Below are 18,759 nucleotides of genomic sequence, written 5' to 3'. Positions count from 1 at the left end.
ATCCAGCGTTCGTGGTATATGCTCATTTTTAATTCTTTTGTTTAAAAAGGTTTAAATTTTTGAGTATACTTTTTTGAACATGGCTTGAACTTTTCATTTTTATGATATGATTTTTTTTGAATATCACTTACTTTTTAGAGTATAAATATATTACAAATATATAAAAAAATGATTTGAAAATATTATACACTGCTCAACAAAATTAAAGGATCACTTGTTCCACCCTGCAAAAATAGACAAACTTTTAGATAGAATAACTTCATCAAAAATCATTGTATCGAGATGTTTAAAAAAGCATTTTAAAGCTTGAAATCTTTACTTTTCAGACTGATGAAAAAACGGTCTTACTGATATTTCGTGAAGTTGCACAGTCATAAATAAAAGTGTGTCAAACCTAAAAATTTTTTACAAAATTTGCCAAGTTTCACGCAGCCAAGTAAAAATTGTGCACAAATGTGGTTTACAGCTTTCGAAAGAGTAAATCTTTACCTTCAATTTGTTTTTCTGCTGAGCTTTGTACGATTTTTTTTCACCGAGTTATTTAACATTGAAGCAAACATGATCCTTTTTCCTTATATTAAATGACTCTAATTTTGTTTAAAAAACTGCAGACAAACTTCAACATAAAATAACTTTGCCAAAAATCTATGCCTAAAATATATTCATTTCTGCTATATACGTATGATATCAAGTACTATTCTACATCTTTTCCTGTTCAGAAACCTTAAACTTTCCACGCGATATTACTTTCACTCCCCCCCCCCTCTCCCTGCACAGGGGCACAGGACTTCTACGATTATACTATTGCTATGATAGTACTGTCGGGGCAGACCTCTGTGACGGTGTGGGTGCGGGGGGGTGACCGAAGGCCGCCCCCTTGCACCCGTGTGTGTGTGTGTGTGTGCGTGTGCGTGTGTGTGTGTGTGTTTCATTCGTTATATAACGATTATGAGTCTATTACTTGATATTTTACGCACGCACGCACGCACGCACGCACGCACTGGCGGGTGCAAGGGGGCGGTCTTCGACCACCCCCCCCCCCGCACCCACACCGTCACAGAGGTGTGCCCTGACAGTACTATCATAGCAACAGTACAATCGTAGAAGTCGTGTGCCCCTGTGCAGGGGGGGGGGTGAAAGTTACTTTACAAATAACGTAGGTGCTTCCCATTTTCTAGGCATTTACCATGGAAGTCGTGTGCCCGTGCACAGGGGGGAAGGGGATGAGAGTTGCTTCGCGTAGAAGATTTAACACATTTACATATGGGGAGGGGGTGCAGAATAGTACTTAATATCGTACATGTATAGCAGAAATAGTACATTATTTTTAAATTCTTTTTGGTTAATAACTTTTCAACGAATAACGAGCGACGGGAATGGTCAATGACCTTGACCTTCTTGAGGGTCAAGGTCACTCGGAAGTCATTTGAGGCTGACTGTGTAAAGTGGAACATTTACCATTATATTTAAATTATAAAAAATTAATAAAGTAAGATTTAAACGTATCTTGCAGCTAGCGTATAATCAAAAATTAAATCTACAAATCGACTCTCGAAAATTTCAAATAAATAGAATACAAGGCTAATGAGAGTATAATCGCTGTTAGTATTGCGAAATTATAAAAACATATATTTATTAGCAATTTAAAAAAAATTTATATATAACTAAACGTTTCGGCTTACATCCGAGCCATCTTTAGTAGTACATTCGTGAAAAAGTCATGGAGAAGTAGGAAAGTGGTCACTCTCATCAACAATCAAAACCACATGGTTGGTAGGTCATGTGCAATCGACTAGACGAAAATCTAAGTACAAATTGAAATTAAAAACTATGATTGAAGAAAAATGAATAAGAACACTCACCCACAAATTCATGATTAAAAGATCGAATTATATCAAAAGAATAATTGACAATAATCAAATAAACAACAAATTAATATAAAAGATAGTCAAACGATAAAAATCCGAAGATAACATTGTGGTGGTCAGGATTTAAATGTAATAACTACTGTCTTTGCTCCTTATAGATTTCTCCTGTTTACAGTTATTACATTTAAATCCTGACCACCACAATGTTATCTTCGGATTTTTATCGTTTGACTATCTTTTATATTAATTTGTTGTTTATTTGATTATTGTCAATTATTCTTTTGATATAATTCGATCTTTTAATCATGAATTTGTGGGTGAGTGTTCTTATTCATTTTTCTTCAATCATAGTTTTTAATTTCAATTTGTACTTAGATTTTCGTCTAGTCGATTGCACATGACCTACCAACCATGTGGTTTTGATTGTTGACGATGAGAGTGACCACTTTCCTACTTCTCCACGTCTTTTCCGCGAATGTACTACTGAAGATGGCTCGGATGTAAGCCGAAACGTTTAGTTATTTAATATATATATTTTTTTTTTAATTGCTAATAAATATATGTTTTTATAATTTCGCAATACTAACAGCGATTATACTCTCATTAGCCTTGTATTCCATTTATTTGTAATAAAGTAAGGTTATATATTTACTTTTCCAGAATTCTTTTACTATACTATACATATTTCCATTATTGATATACATTTTAGAATAAAATACACAATAATTATTAAAATAATAATTAACGTATGTATCTCTTTGTCTTTATGCACTCTGCTTTTATTAAGTTCATACACAAATTCGCAAAATTGTTCCTCTTTTCACGATCCGTTCAACTCAATTCGATTACCTCCTGAGACAGGCACCAAAATCCGATTAAGCTAGGGAGTTTTTTGAAATGCACCAATTGAGTACCACTGTTCGATCGGATTAGAAATTTATCACCCGTAGTGTCTTTCAGTTTTTGAACATGGACGGAGACACTATCACATCTCCTGAATAAGGAACAAAAGGACGTTCTACATAACATATTAGTTTTTTTAAATAAATTGTATTAATAATATGTATAACTTTAAAATTAATCCACAATAGCATAAATCATGTCAAAGCGCGATAGTTTACGAGATATTAATTGTTTATGATTTTCCGTGCACGCGCGCGCGCGTCATGTACTCTATTTATAGCCGAGATTCCAAGAACTCAGCGTGGTCTCGAGCGTAAGATGCGGAATTAGTATATTGCAGATCCCGTGTTCAAATCCATAGCGCATTTTCTTCTTTTTTTGTCATAATTTTTTCTAAAATAAATAAAGTCATTAATAAACAGCCAAATATATAATTACTAAAATCATACGTGTATGCTTTTAAAAGGATTAAATAACAATTATAGGAAAAGTATCGGATCACTTTATTCAATAGACATATAAGAAATTATTTTAGAATTGCACAAAATATAAATGCTTTTTAATTTGTTCATTATAAAATTATATTGGCATCGTCTTCATAATTATGACTTACTCTCGGAATTTTGTTCATTATTAGAATTTTTACATATTCTTATGTAAATGATAGTTAAAAAAAAACTATTTAACAAAATACTGATCGATACCAAAACACATTTGTGACAACATCAACAGAATAAAACATGATTTATTTTCGGCTTTTTCTTTAAAGGAAAAAGATTTCTGTAACATAAAAATATATTAGTCATTTGATGCATAAACCGTAAACGCATCGAATCATTATTTTTCCTACAACTGTTGATTTAAAAATGACTTTAATAATTATATATTTGGCTGTTTATTAAGAACTCTCTTCATTTATTTAAAAAAAAATTATGATTAAAAAATGACAAAGATTTGAACACTGGATCTACAGCATACTAATCCTACACATTACGCTCGAGACCATGCTGAGTTCTTGGAGATCTCAAAAGTACTACCACGTAAAAGTACTAAGAAAAAATCTCGTGCAGTAATGAGCGCTGTATTAACATCATTATCCTCCAAAAATGCTGCTCAGGAAAAAGCAAAAGCTTCACATAAAAAAAAAGAATTAAAGAATTGAGAGGGAACAAAAGAAATTAATTTTACATATTAAACTGATTTTACAACAAGTTCAAAATTAGTCAGGTGCTACCGGATATAAACGAAAATCTACGTAGGAATCCTACGTAGGAAGAAAGGTTACAGAGAACATCTGTCATTCCTCCAATTCAGACTAGAAAGATTTTCCAATATTATACGTTTCATAATACACATTTCAAATATAAAAATTAATAAACAAACTAGAAGAAGGAAGGGAGGCACAGCCCCCTCCCGCAAAAAGAAATTAAAATATTTCATAAATAAATATTTAACAATACAAAATTTTGTATTGCTCATTACTTTTAATTATAATTGTGAGATTATTACAATTTAAAATTAAATTTAAACGTTATTGTAAGTTGAATGATATTTATAGATACTGTATTGTCGTTTTGTCGTAGTTACTTTTATTATTGGAGAAAACTATGCTTACCCCTCCCCCCAGATACACCGAAAGGACGCTCCGGTCGCGTTTCTCCGTGTTGATATTTGTACGAGCGCTACCACTGCGTTGCGTTATTTTTCATAACGTAACACTTTTGCGTGGAGTTAGAGAAATAACTCAACAGCTTGAGGTATTGGCTATTTACCGCACGCAAAAGCGTTGCGGTATAGGGCACATTACGTGCACGCGAGAGGAAATAGTACATTGTGTAACAGTGGGGGAATGTTGTTTATTGTGGGGACGGGTGCGACCGCATGAGCGAAGCGAATGCGTAAGCGCGCCTGTGTCGACCTATAAACAAATATGCCCCCACTCGCGACACATAGAATTTTTCTTTACAAGTGCTCGTCTTTACATGTGCCCTATACAACAACGTTTTTGCGCAGAAGAGTGGGATTAGAGAAATAACTTAACGGCTTCAGGTATTGGCTATTTACCGCACGCAAAAGCGTTAAGGTGTGTAGGGCACATTACGTGCACGGGTGAAGAAAAATAAAATATATACAATTTTGACCTTTGAGGTCCTCTTCAGTATAAAGAAAATTGATTAAATATAAAAGTTATATACATAATGGTAGCGCATACAAAATATAAATTATTTAAGTGTAAAGTACAAAATACGATGGTGGTAATGTCCGAAATGAAATCAAATCTTGTGATCATCAAATTGTTAAGTTTACTAAAAATTATCAAGAAAGAAATCAAAAAGACTTAGAATATATTTGTATAAATAAAAATTAAATTAGTATAACGAGCAACGAGCCAAATAAAAACAATACATTTACAAAGAAACAAAGACAATAAATTAAAGATAAATAATAAAACATAAGTAAAACAAACGTTTCGACGCCGATCGGGTCATTTTCAATATTAACAAATTTTCAAATATTAACGAAATTATTACAATACAAAATTCTTAAACATTATGCGATCTGTCCGGATACTTAAAAAATTGTAGTCAATCGTCGAAATCGTCGGATAAAATTTGTTTGTCCATTATTTAAAATTTGTTAGTCATTGTTGTGATAAAAAACGATGTTACAATAATCAATAATATTACTGATTATTGTAACACCGTTTTTTATTCGCCCCCCTCCCGCATCCGCCCCGTCGGTAGAGGTCTCCCCCAACAGTACAATCATGGAAATCGTGTGCACCTTGGCAGGGGGGGAAGGGGACTGAAAGTTACTTCGCGTGGAAAGTTTAACGTTCCTAAACAGGGAAAGGTGTAGAATGGTACTTAATATCATACGTGTATAGCATACGTTAATTTTAAAACTATGATTGTTAATAACTTTTTAACGAAGGACGAGCGACGGCTAAAACTTGGTGAAGGTCATTCAGGGTCATGACTTTGACAACATATATTAAGGTCAAGATCATAACGCTGGTCTCCCTTTTTATGCACTTTTACCCTTTTATATTTAATCCATTTTCTTTGTACTAAAGAGGACCTGAACCAAAGGTCGAAACGTCTTATTATTCATTTCGAATAAATTTTATCATAAAAATGATAAGATCAAGGCATGTTCAAAAACAAATCCTCTCAAAGATTTAAATCTTTAAATGTTCATCTAATCAAAAAAAGATCCCTAATAATTTAAATCTTTAACACTTTAAATGATATTATCTAATATAATATATTACCACGAAAAGTAACTGATATATTACTAAATGTGCCAGTTCAAAGTGAACATACATAACATATTTTCTATGTTGAATATGTATTACGAAAAGTAACTGATAAATTATTCAAGGTGCAAATTTAAAATGAACATAATAAGTAAAACAGATTACAATTTGCATATTACAGTATTCTAGAAAATAACTGTAATATGTTATTCTTACAATTAGTGCACAAAATATAAAAGTCGGTTATTGTGATTTAATTTGAAATTTATACTAGACCGTACAATAAAAAATAATTGCTTGTAATTTCAGAGTATCAATTTGTTAATGACTCAAAAAAGAACATGGCGGCCTGCTCTCAAAAAACTTCCGATGGATGAAACAAATAGTTGAAGTAAAAGTTATGAAAATGGTTTAGATTAAAAGCAGCCTATCAAGTATAACTATCATAGTTATCAAGTATCTTGTTTATCAGTTGGTTCACAAAGTGCAAGTACAAAATGTAAACAGTGTTTCGATAATGATTAATTTAAGTATTCGCATTAACCTGAACATTGATTGGCAGAATTGAAAATCAAAGAAGAAAAAGACTACATTTCTACATTATTTTGTATATTCACTTCGTTATAGAGCTTTTAAAGATACGGTTCTAATACAATATTTTTTGTATTTCATGATTTGTTATATTATCAAGTATGTTGTTTGTCAGTTGGTTCACAAAAAAAGTGCAAGTACAAAATATAATAGTGTTTCGATAATGATTAATTTAAATATTCGCATTAACCTGGACATTGATTGGCGGAATTGAAAATCAAAGAAGAAAAAGACTACATTTCTACATTATTTTATATATTCACTTCGTTATAGAGCTTTTAAAGATACGGTTCTAATACAATATTTTTTGTATTTCATGTGTTGTTATACATACTCTGTAAAAGTTTCGACATTACTTCTAAGTAGACATCGATAAACTTATTAAAGTTTGAGAGCAGGCCGCCATGTTCTTTTTTGAGTCATTAACAAATTGATACTCTGAAATTACAAGCAATTATTTTTTATTGTACGGTCTAGTATAAAGGACCCCGCAAGAATCTTATGGAAAATGGGTTTCGGTCAAATGCCCTGAAACTGTGCTATTTTATAGTTTTAGTCATGCCGATCAAAAGTCTTCATAGGCCGAAGCCTTGAAAATGGACAGTTTTTTTTGCTGTGGCATCCTGAATATGACGGTTATTGCGTTTATGTATATGTAAAATGCATGAATTTCCAAAGCCTTTCTGTATGCATTTTTTTGTAGTGGGATTCAATTTTTAGAATTGATTATTGGGAGTTATGATGTTGTTGATTACGCATCTGCTATTAGTGTTATCAAAAATTCAAGATGGTGGACCCAATATGGATCTGTTGTTACTTTTATAATAACATGAAAGAGGCATTTTTTAAGGTGATATCAATATTGGTAGTTTTCGATGATACCGCCGGCGTTAGCGTTAGCGTATGCGTGTGTGTGTTCCATTCGTTATATAACGATTACTTGATATTTTACTATCACTTGATATTACTTGATATTACTTGTCTATTACTTGATATTTTACACGGAGGTCTGCCCCGACAGTACTATCATAGCAACAGTACAATCGTAAAAGTCGTATGCCCCTGTGCAGGGGGGTGGGGGTAAAAGTTACTTCGCGTGGAAAGTTCAACGTTTCTGAACAGGGACAGGTGTAGAATAGTACTTTATATCATACATGTATAGCAGAAATAATGCGTTTATTTTAAAACTATGATTGTTAATAACTTTTTAACGAAGGACGAGCGACGGGAATGGTCAATGACCTTGACCTTCTTGAGGGTCACGGTCAAGATCACTCGGAAGTCATTTGAGGCTGACTGTGTAATTCGAAATATTTACCGAATTTTTTAATACTGACGTCAGATTCGTGATCAGCGACCCCAAAAACTCCCAAGCAACAAGTTTCAAGTGAATTTGATTCATTTAAAAAAATGTCATCTGCCATATTGGATCCGCCATTTTGAGTTTTTGAAAACTGACTCCAGATTCGTGATCAGCGACCTCAAAAATGCTAGGATACCAAGTTTTATAAAAATCTATTAATTTTTTTCCATTTTGTAGGCATGGCTGTGATATTACATAAAATATTCACTTTTATCACCATTTTGTGTCCGCCATCTTGAATTTTTTTTTCGGAACACCCGTATCTGATAGCAAATTCATTTTTGACACGATATTTGCGACTTTTAGAGATATTCTAATGCCATTACCCATAATAAAATTCAATTAATTGAAAATAAAACCAAGAAAATTCATGTTCTTTTTTTAAAAAAAAGGGTATAACTTTTTTATTTGAAACTTTAAACAATTTTGGCATGCACCAATGGAAAGAGCGGTCCTTGGCCAATAAGAAATGGCTATCACAGAATTTTTCCTACACAGTTTTAATACTAAAATATTGTGTCAAACTTCATGAAGAAAATTTCTACATTTGGGCGTTAAAGGGTTAAAAGATGACTGCTCGGTTTATCGGTGAGCCGGGTGAGGGAGGGGATATGAAACTCGCGCGCATTCGCCCTTCCACATCAAAACAATCCCTAAGATTATTTTCACTAACCGTGTAATATTAAAGCAATCAATTGCCGGGATCATTTTGGTCTCAAAATGTTTCTAGAATTATTTGCTCTAAGAACATCCAGAATCCGATTTTTTTGCTCATTGTTTACGTCGAAGGATTCGATCCACAGTGTGGCTGTGCTGACTTAAGACTAAAGTTGGCACAGCCACAAAAAAAATAGCAGCAAATGAAAAATCAAGTACATATTCTTTAGAGGGCTTTTTTTTTGCTAATTTAAATTCTACTGCAAAAACACTAAAACCAAAATCCCCCTTATATTCCATCCGCCAGATTAACGAAAACAGATTTTAGAAAACTGAATCGAAACGCCATTTTGAACTTTCAATTTTTAAATATGGATTCGTAACGAACGTCCTCAAAAACCACCTGTAACCAAATTTCAACAAAATCGAAGAATCTTAAGGATTTCCGTAACATTTCCGTCTGCCATATTGTATCAACTATTTCAAACTTTCAATTTTTGAATAAAGATTCGTATCGAACGCCCCCTAAATCACCAATATACCAAATTTCACCAAAATTGAAAAATCTTTAGGATTTCCGTAACATTTCCGTCCGCCATATTAAATCAGCTATTTCAATCTTTCAATTTTTGAGTAAGGATTCGTAACGAACACCCCCTAAATCACCAATAAACCTAATTTCACCAAAATCGAACAATCTTTATGATTTCCGTTACTTTTCCGTCCGTCATATTGGATCAACTATTTCGAACTTTCAATTTTTGAGAACGGATTCGTAACGAACACCCCCTAAATCACCAATATATCTAATTTCACCAAAATCGAACAATCTTTAGGATTTACGTTAATTTTACGTCCGCCATATTGGATCCACTATTTCGAATTTTCAATTTTTGAATACAGATTCGAAATAATCGACCCCGAAAATCCCCGAATACGAAACCACATCAAAATCAAAAAATTCCAACAGCCTCAACGAATAGAGGCTTCAAAAAAGCGTGACACGCCAATTTTAAGATATGATCATATAATGTGCATAAAAATGAAAAGAGAAAAATGTCATTACCTCATGCATGCCTGCAAGTTTTGTGATAACTTTGTACGCGTATCCTTGATTCACGAGAAATCGTTGACGTTTTCGGGAGTAATTCATTTCCATCGTATCTTGTGATACAAGCGTGTAAAAGAATGCGTTATATTCTTCCGCAATTGCACCTAATTGATGAAAATTTTAATAACATAAACTTGTCTCTCTAAAGTATAGTATATGAAATAAATTATACCTTTTTTAGCCCTAAGAATGCGTCCTAATCGTTGTGCTTCTTGTCTTCTAGATCCACCATGAGATGAAATTTGAATCAAGACATTAGCTTCTGGTAAATCAAAAGAAGTATCAGCTACTTTACTGACAAATATTGTATTCACTTTCATGTTAAATTTAAAATTTTGCAAGATTTGTATCCTTTCACTCTAAAAATGAAAAAAAAACATCAATCATTATGAAGAATGGTTACGAAGCATAATTTCGCATTAACAAAAAGAAAATAGGTCAGTAAAGAGTATATGCTTACAAATCACAAATATAAAATAATTTATTAATTCTTAAATATAAATTAATGGAGAACGTTTTGACTTAACTTAGTCTTTAACAGCCACGAAAAAAAATTACATTGAACAAGACAATAAGAAATCATTCAAAGAAATTATTCGTATTCGCACAATGCTGGGCTCAAATGGATTATTTGTTCTCGGTAGAGATTCTCTGTGACTGTTTGACCAGATTTCAACAGCTGATAGTACACTACACCCTTCTGGTCCCACCAAATACAGAACGTGGCCTTCTTCCCATAAATATTACGTTTCAGCGTCGATGATTGGCTTGGATCGCAAATGATTTTTCGGCGTTTGAGGTTATCGAAATATATCTACTTTTCATCGCCAGTCACAATTCGATGCAAAAATCCCTTTCTTTGTTGCCTAGCGAATAGAATTAACAGGTGGCTTTTAAACGATCGGAAATAACAGATTGAGCACAATTTAATGTTTCTACAAGTTGTTTTTGCGTTTGACATGGGTCTTCATCCACCAATGCCTGTAATTCTTTGTCTTCAAGTACTCTTGGTCGTCCAGAACGCTCTTTGTCCCCTACATCAAAATTACCATTTTGAAAGCATTGAAACCATTCTCTACATGTTTTATCGGAAAGAGCACTATCACCATAAACTTCTACAAGCATTCGATGAGCTTCAGCTGCAGTTTTCTTCCATTTGAAGCAAAAGATTAACACTTCGCGTAATGTCGTCCATTTGGCTCAAATTTCGACATTTTGGATGTAGTAAGAAACAATGTCATTGATGCAAACGTATACCTTTATATACTGAATTTTATTGACAAATACATAGTAAAAATAAGAAATTAAGCTTGATTTAGACATTAGAGTTATCGACAGTTGCTGCTATAGATACTCGCCGCTATATGGACGGAACTTTCCGATTGACCTAATAAATACTATTTCTTCGTTTGGAAGCAAGAAAAAAGTAAAATCAAGTTGATAAAATTTTTTGTATAAGTCATATTGGTAAGATGTGTCCTTAAGTTAATCGTTCATATTGAAAGAAAGAGATATAATATTCTTTATTAGATAGTGTATATTTCTTTACAAAACATTATTTCTGGATCTATTTACACTATCTGACAAAGAATATCTCATTCTTTCAATACGAACGACTAACTTATGAACACATCTTACCACTATGACTTATATAAAGAATTTTATCAACTTGACTTTACTTTTTTTTCGCTTTCAAATGAAAAAATAGTATTTATTATATCTTATTTGGACTTGAATGTCACACCTCGTAATAATTTAACCTAATATATAATTTGTCCAGCTTGTCTCTTGTGGTCTCTTTGAATAATTTCTTATTGTCTTTTTCAATATAATTTTTTTTGTGGCTGATAAAGACTAACTAAGTTAAGTAGAAACGTTATCCATTAATTTATATTTAAGATATTTAAATGTTTTATAATTATTTAAATTGAATTTGTTATAAAAACAAATTTACACGAAAATTATAATAGAAACATTCAATATCTAGCTTGACCGTAGATAGCTTATTCTCATCGGTATTTGAAATTTCACAGTCTAAATAAGAGTTTGTTTGTTTTCGTCACCCCTCTGCAAAGACATTGGTTCCTACATATACGATTATTGCGAGGAATATTATTAAGGCCTCGGTAGTCTAATTGGCTAGGACACTTGCGCGTTAAGCAAACGACTCCCGGCAAAGGTAATATTCTTCGCAATATATTTAAATTATTTGCAGATTTTTAATATGTTATTCATAGACTTTAATATGTCATTCAACGTATTATTAAGATCCAAGATGCAATGAGCTTTAAAAAATTGTTAATTTAACTCGTAATAGTACTGTGGTAGTTCATTGGTTTGCGTTGTAAGTCTGAAAAAATTTCGGCGCGCATTTAGAGATCTACATACGTAGTATATAAATTCACACGAAAATTATAATAAAAGCATTTAATATCCAGCTTGACCGTAGATAGCTTATTCTCATCGGTATTTGAAATTTCACGGTCCAAATACGAGTTTGTGAATTTTGTTACTTTAGTGGCTCTTTGCCCTATTTTTGTATACATTGTTTTATACTCACAGAGCCTTATTAACCTTTATTATTTTTATATACATGGATGAAACGATGCGTCGTAATCATAATTATTTTAATTTATTTTCTTTTATTCGAAATCAATTTATAGAAGCATAACGATATTTGTAATTTTCTGTAGAAGCAATATTTATAATGTTTTTTGTAAGTTATTCACTGTACAACGATGTCTATATTATATTAACTGTAACATTGAGAATGAGAGACCCGATCGAAATCGAAACGTATGTTTTGTAATTACTTAAATTAAATTTCTTTGTTACTTTAAATGTTTTATAATTATTTAAATTAAATTTAGTTACTCACTTCTCTGTCTCTTTACTGGCTCTTTGCCCTATTTTTGTATACATTATTTTATATTTAAGAATTAATAAATTATTTCGAATTTGTGATCTGTAATCAAATGCTTTTTACTGACCTATCTTTTATTTATTATTGCTTAAAAAATTAGAACTAGATATTCAAAATTTATAATTTCGAGTATAAACGTACTCGAAAATCATTGTTGTGTATCACATTATTATATACGATTAATTTAATTTAATTAATTAAATTAATGTTTACCTGACTAGTAGGACCATAAATATATGGTTTATTCATTTTAATAGCATAATGTCTCAGTGCAAACACATTGTCAGAGAAAACAATTGTTTTATCGCCACGTTTTTCATGATATTGGATTAAATATTGGCAACAACGAAATTTATTTGGATTCATCACATATAATAACTGAAATTATAAAAAATGTAATATGCAGAGATACAATATAAATTAAAGTTATAAATTATGAAGATATAATAAGATTTAACCAGTTTTCGACTCATTTTGCAAACAAGATACTCCTTATAAAATTCTGATGTCATAGGACACCAAACTTCTGCACATTGTACTCTTGCAATAAATCCCTTTTTTTGCAATTCCAACCAGTTAGCCTCATATAATTTAGGACCAATTAAAAAATTCAGATCGGCAATTTTGTCATCCTCTCGTAAGAGTGTAGCTGTTAAACCTAACTTGCAATGAGACTGAACAATTGTTAACACTCTACGGAACATTTTTGCAGGAATAGTATGCACCTCTAAATAAAAATTATATTTATTATATAGAAAGAAATATCACTTTACTAAATAATTAGTATAATAAACTTTACCATCCAAGACCATAATACCCCATTCTTGTTCTTGAAGCCAACGCATCGTTTGTTCAGCTTCCCACGAACGTTTCTGAGTATGTGTGATCATGGAATACGTAGTTATTAATATTCCACAACCCATAGGTTTATCCTTTACTTCGCTGGTGAAACGACAAATCATTGAATCATCAGCAGTAGACCACATTTTAAATTGCTGCTTCCATTGTTCTACGGATACACCGGAATTACATAGCACTAGGGCACGTTTACGTACTGTACAGCAAGCTGTTACTCCAACTAAACTTTTACCAGCGCCTACATTTAAGAAGATCCAAAATCGTTTACAGATATACTGCCATAATTCTTCTATCTACATTATAATTGAAATAATTGGATTTTATCATATGCACTTACCACAAGGTAAGACTATTACTCCGGATCTAGCTCGTCCATTTCCAAACATTTTCCTTAAACTTTTTTCTTGATAAGGTCTTAATACAGCTGATGGCTTTAAGTCGATACTAATAAAATATTAGATGTTTATTTTAATTTATATATACTTATTGAAATAAGAAACACTTTTCAAAATAAAATTTTATCGGTTTACTTACTTTATATCAGGATTTACACTATCATTGCGAAAATCATATTCTGCCAATAAAGGATGCTCCAACTCAATGCATCGTTTTTGTATAACTTCAATTTTCTCCTTCATAATAATACAATATTAATATAAATACATTACATCATACTTTATACACGATAAGGCATTTAAAACAGGTAACCTGAATAACTCGCTTGTTTTTAACAATAGAAGGAAAAATATCAAACAAAAGTTGCTTGGTTTCGAGGAACACATAATGTGATGTTAATAATTGTTTTGTAGGTGGAGGCATAAAGGATAGACAAATCTGTTTTTTTTAATGGAATGATATGTTTTTTTTATTTACATTCTGATAGAGCATTTTACATACTGACCTATAATTGAAGATAATTCAATTATTATATTTTCCATTATTGACCTTGCATAACCTTGAATGACCTTCAATTATAGGTCACTATATTTGACTTAAAATGCTCTATCAGAATGTAAATAAAAAAACATCATTCCATTTAAAAAAACAGATTTGACCTTTACCTATCCTTTTATGCCTTCACCTACAAAACAATTATTGACATCACATTATGTGTTCCTCGAAACCAAGCAACTTTTGTTTGATACTTTTTCTGCTATTGTTAAAAATAAGCAAGTTATTCATGTGACATGTTTTAAATGCCTCAGCTTGTATAAATGTAAAATAAAACAGATATATACCTGATTCACTTCAAAACTAACTGTTTTCAATTCTTGATCTTCTTCATCTTCATCCTCCTTGTCAATCTTATCATAAAAAGCAGTTATATCTTCTGGAATGGTAGCTACTTCTGTTAATATTGGATCAGATTCAATCTCTGAATTTGTCTTACTAAGCATAGACATATTTACGACTGTTTTTGATCCAAACTATTATATATTCAGACATAAAGGAATAAACATATATCATATCTTACTATTAAGCAATATTAAATTATAAGACTGTGAGAATTAAAACAATGATATGAGAAACAAGCCGTATTGGTCAAGATGGATCTTGGGTGCTTCTACAATTGCGTGTGAATTTACAGTCTGTCTAGTAAGAGCGTGGCAGGCCTATCTCAAAGAAAAATGGCTTATTATCCTTAAATTTATATTGATTATATTCAGTAGAATTATGGCAAAAATGCAATTATATTAATAAGAAGTCTAGTCACCAGCTGCGTCTATAATAGACTGGCACCTCCGAGGCATACTTATCTCTACAATATATCTAGTAAGAGCGCAACAAGGCTTACCCACAGTCGAGTAAAGATATACTCTGAATTTTTGTTTTCGCCGATAGGTGTCATCTTTGTGCTGCATGCATTATAAGCAAAGTACCCATTGTTGCTTGAATTGTATTAGAATAAATGATTTTGTTAGAATAAACGAAAATGAGTGCTGTCTACGCGTCTCGCATCGAAGCAGGCTTTATCTCTTTACTGACAACCTAAATGCTGAGAAAATGTTAAAAATATACCAAAAAGCTTTGATTCCGTCTGCCCAATGCTGGTTTATCAATAAAGATAAAGATTAGTTACTTCAGGAGGATAATGACTCCAAACACCGAAGCCGGCTCTGCACGTCCTGCAAAGAGGGAAATGACATCGAGACACTCCACTGGTCTTCACAATCACCCGATGCGAATCCCATTGAAAATGTGTGGTCACTCATCAAGAGGAAGCTTTGTGGAAGACCGACCTTAACTTCGAAGCACTTAAAAAATGAAATTCGACGAATCTGGAGGTCTTGCTACATGAATATGCGATTTCTTTAGTGGTCTATTATAGACACAGCTGGTGACTGGACTCCTTATTAATATTATATAATCGCATTTTTGCCATAATCCTACTGAATACAATCAATATAAATTTAAAGCTAATAAGTCATTTTTCTTTGAGATAGGTCTGTCACGCTCTTACTAGATAGACTGTATATACTACGACCTGTATTCATAACGCGCTTACAACGATGTTAGCGTTCTAACATGCTATAGTTTGTTATGCATACTATTGAATTTCAGAGATAAAAACGTGTTTTTATCAATGATCACGTTCAGCAGACTCAACTGTTGCGGAGCGGATCCGTGAGCGCTCACTGCTATTGGTATATTTTTTTAGATCATCCAATAGCAGCGAGCGTTCACGGATCCGCTCCGCAACAATTGAGTCTGCTGAACGCGACCAATAAAAACGCGTTCTGAATATGGACTTACGCGTATGTAGATTTTTAACTACATGCTGAATTTTTTTCAGATTTGAAATGCAAGCTGTACTAAACTCATTGTCAGTAATATCACGAGTTAAATTGATTAACAATTGACTAACTTTAACAATTTTATTTTTTGATGTTCTTTACGCATTTTAGATCGATCTTAATAATGTTGAATGATATATTAAAATCTGTAAATAATTCTTATTGCGAAAAATATTACCTCGGCCGAAAGTCAAACCCGGATCTTTCGCATTCTGTGTGAACGTCCTAAGCCTTTAGATTATGGAGTCAAAATCGGAACATTAGTCTTCTGGCCAAAGTAATATTTTTCGCAATAAAAATTAATTAAAATACACTATTTAAATTACGACCAATCACAAGTTAATGATCTTATACTAAGAAATTTTTTTTTTTAATTTTTCTATATTAATTAATATTAATGACAATGTTAATTGAATCATTTAATTAAAATTACATACGTTTCGATTGCAGTTTTTTTCAACGTGTAAACTAAACCATAACTTACAATTATTACAATTTCATCTCATTATCTTCATAATCTTGAAAACTTTCTTCATTTAAATTGAAAATACCTCTATTCTGATACCAAAAGAATTAATTATTTACAGATTTTAATATGTCATTCAACATTATTAAGATCAATTTAAAATGCGTAAAAGCATCAAAAAATTGTTAAATTGTTAATCAAAATTGTTAGTCAATTTAACTCGTGATATTACTAGTTTAGTAGAGCTTGCGTTTCAAGTCTAAAAAAAAATTCAGCGTGCGCAGTTAAAATTCTACATATGTAGTACATACATAAATTCACACATAATTATATGTAGAAACACTCAAGATCCAGCTTGATTCTCTATTATGGCTTGTTTCTCAAATCATTGGTCTTACTATCAAAATTACTTGATAAATTATTGGGATGAATATTTCAACAAACCTGTGAAACTTTTATTTTCGCATGAACATTTGTGACAATATCATCGGTTTCTGTATCTTCCACAAGCTTTCTTAATCGACACTCTTGAATTACTGGATCTTTTAGTAATCGTTGCAGCACTTCAGGAAATGGTGATTCAATGAAATATTTATTATGTTTTAGAACAAGTTTAACCTGTACGTAAAACGTGCTATTTTATTAAGCTAATTTCTCGATATTATTAAACATTTATAAAATATTATCGTTTACTCACTTTTCCATAAGACAATGTACACAGTTTGATAAAGTCAATTATACCATCAGGAATACTAGTCTTACTCAATCTCTTTAAATACTCAATTATATCTTGCGTTTGTAGGCCTACACTAACCGCGGCATATAGCGAATATGCAGTTAATTTATACTAAAAAATAAAAGTATCCTGTGTATTATACAATTGTGGACAGAATTGAAACTTTTTTTTTTTCAATGAGTCTTGTAATGCAACCTGCTCACTGAGGAATTGATTCTTACTTATAGATCCATAAGTCAAAATCAATCGTTCGGCAGCAGGCTATATTGAAAACATAAACTTACTAAAAAAAATGTTGCAACTATTCACAACTGTTATCTTCCTAATAAAGTTTAAAATTAATGACAATTCTCTATTTACAACTGTTTTCTTCTTAATAAAGTTTAAAATTAAACAAAATAAAAATAGAGCTACAAGCCAAGATTTTAACATTGAGTAATTAAAAACTAATATATTAGATATACTAATTAATACACTGCATAATTTAAGTAGAATGGGTCTTAAATAGAATGCATCTTGTATCAAAGTCAGAGTTTTTTATTTAAAAAAATAAAACTGAAGTCAAAATAAGAAAAACAATGTTAATTTTGAAATTACAATAGGTATATAGAAAAGATAATAAATTATGTGTTTATACACAAGTGTCATAATAAATAAAAATAATATAAAAAAGATATGGTCAATAGGCTGCAATCCAGCGCAAGAAACATTACAGAATAGAGATAATTTTGTGAAAATATGTATCAAGCAATTTTGCAATAAGAAAACTCAGATTCCAAGCGATCAATCATATTATAATTTTAAGAATTGTTTACTGAAAATGACTATTAATAGAAAGAAAAAAACTACAGGGTTGCCACAAATTTTTCATCCTAAAATTTCCTGATATTTCCCTGATTTTACTGACAAAATTTTGTAATTTTCCCTGACTTTCAATAATAAATATTTTGAAATATTTTTTGTATTTTCATCCTGATTTGAAAATTGTTAAATATTTTGTTGATCGAGTAAAAAGGCCCAATTTACGTTGGGGCCGTCCATAGATACTTGTAACAAATTCTGTAAACTTAAATCTTTTAGTTTCTTCCTTAAAAGCTCTTAATAAATCTTTAGCACGAGCATGGCCAAGAAAAGTAGAAGAAAAATAGTGTGTTTCTACTTGATTACTATCATTATTCCAGAATCTCAAAGCAATATCCATTTGTTGAGTTTGTGTCATTTTATTTAAG

At 31.6% G+C, this 18,759-nt stretch overlaps 1 protein-coding gene across 1 annotated transcript in view; it reads right to left on the bottom strand.

Moving 5' to 3' along the window:
* LOC108782333 (DNA excision repair protein haywire-like) overlaps positions 1–18,749 on the bottom strand; it is a 42,354-nt gene extending 23,605 nt beyond the window's left edge. The window contains exons 1-11 of the mRNA XM_018550591.1: positions 18,690–18,749; positions 17,492–17,641; positions 17,239–17,412; positions 14,772–14,960; positions 14,068–14,165; positions 13,871–13,977; positions 13,475–13,771; positions 13,134–13,402; positions 12,889–13,053; positions 9,925–10,111; positions 9,708–9,856 (exon numbers count right to left, since the gene is read on the bottom strand). Coding sequence (XP_018406093.1) covers positions 9,708–9,856; positions 9,925–10,111; positions 12,889–13,053; positions 13,134–13,402; positions 13,475–13,771; positions 13,871–13,977; positions 14,068–14,165; positions 14,772–14,960; positions 17,239–17,412; positions 17,492–17,641; positions 18,690–18,749 — 1,845 coding nt within the window. The remainder of the gene's footprint in view (positions 1–9,707; positions 9,857–9,924; positions 10,112–12,888; positions 13,054–13,133; positions 13,403–13,474; positions 13,772–13,870; positions 13,978–14,067; positions 14,166–14,771; positions 14,961–17,238; positions 17,413–17,491; positions 17,642–18,689) is intronic.
* Positions 18,750–18,759: the final 10 nt, after the last annotated feature.

This window comes from Cyphomyrmex costatus, unplaced genomic scaffold (genome assembly GCF_001594065.2).
Source record: "Cyphomyrmex costatus isolate MS0001 unplaced genomic scaffold, Ccosl1.0 scaffold1231, whole genome shotgun sequence".
Taxonomy (NCBI): domain Eukaryota; kingdom Metazoa; phylum Arthropoda; class Insecta; order Hymenoptera; family Formicidae; genus Cyphomyrmex; species Cyphomyrmex costatus.
The sequence above is the reverse complement of the archived record's forward strand: the minus strand, read 5'-3'. Positions and strand labels throughout refer to the sequence as shown.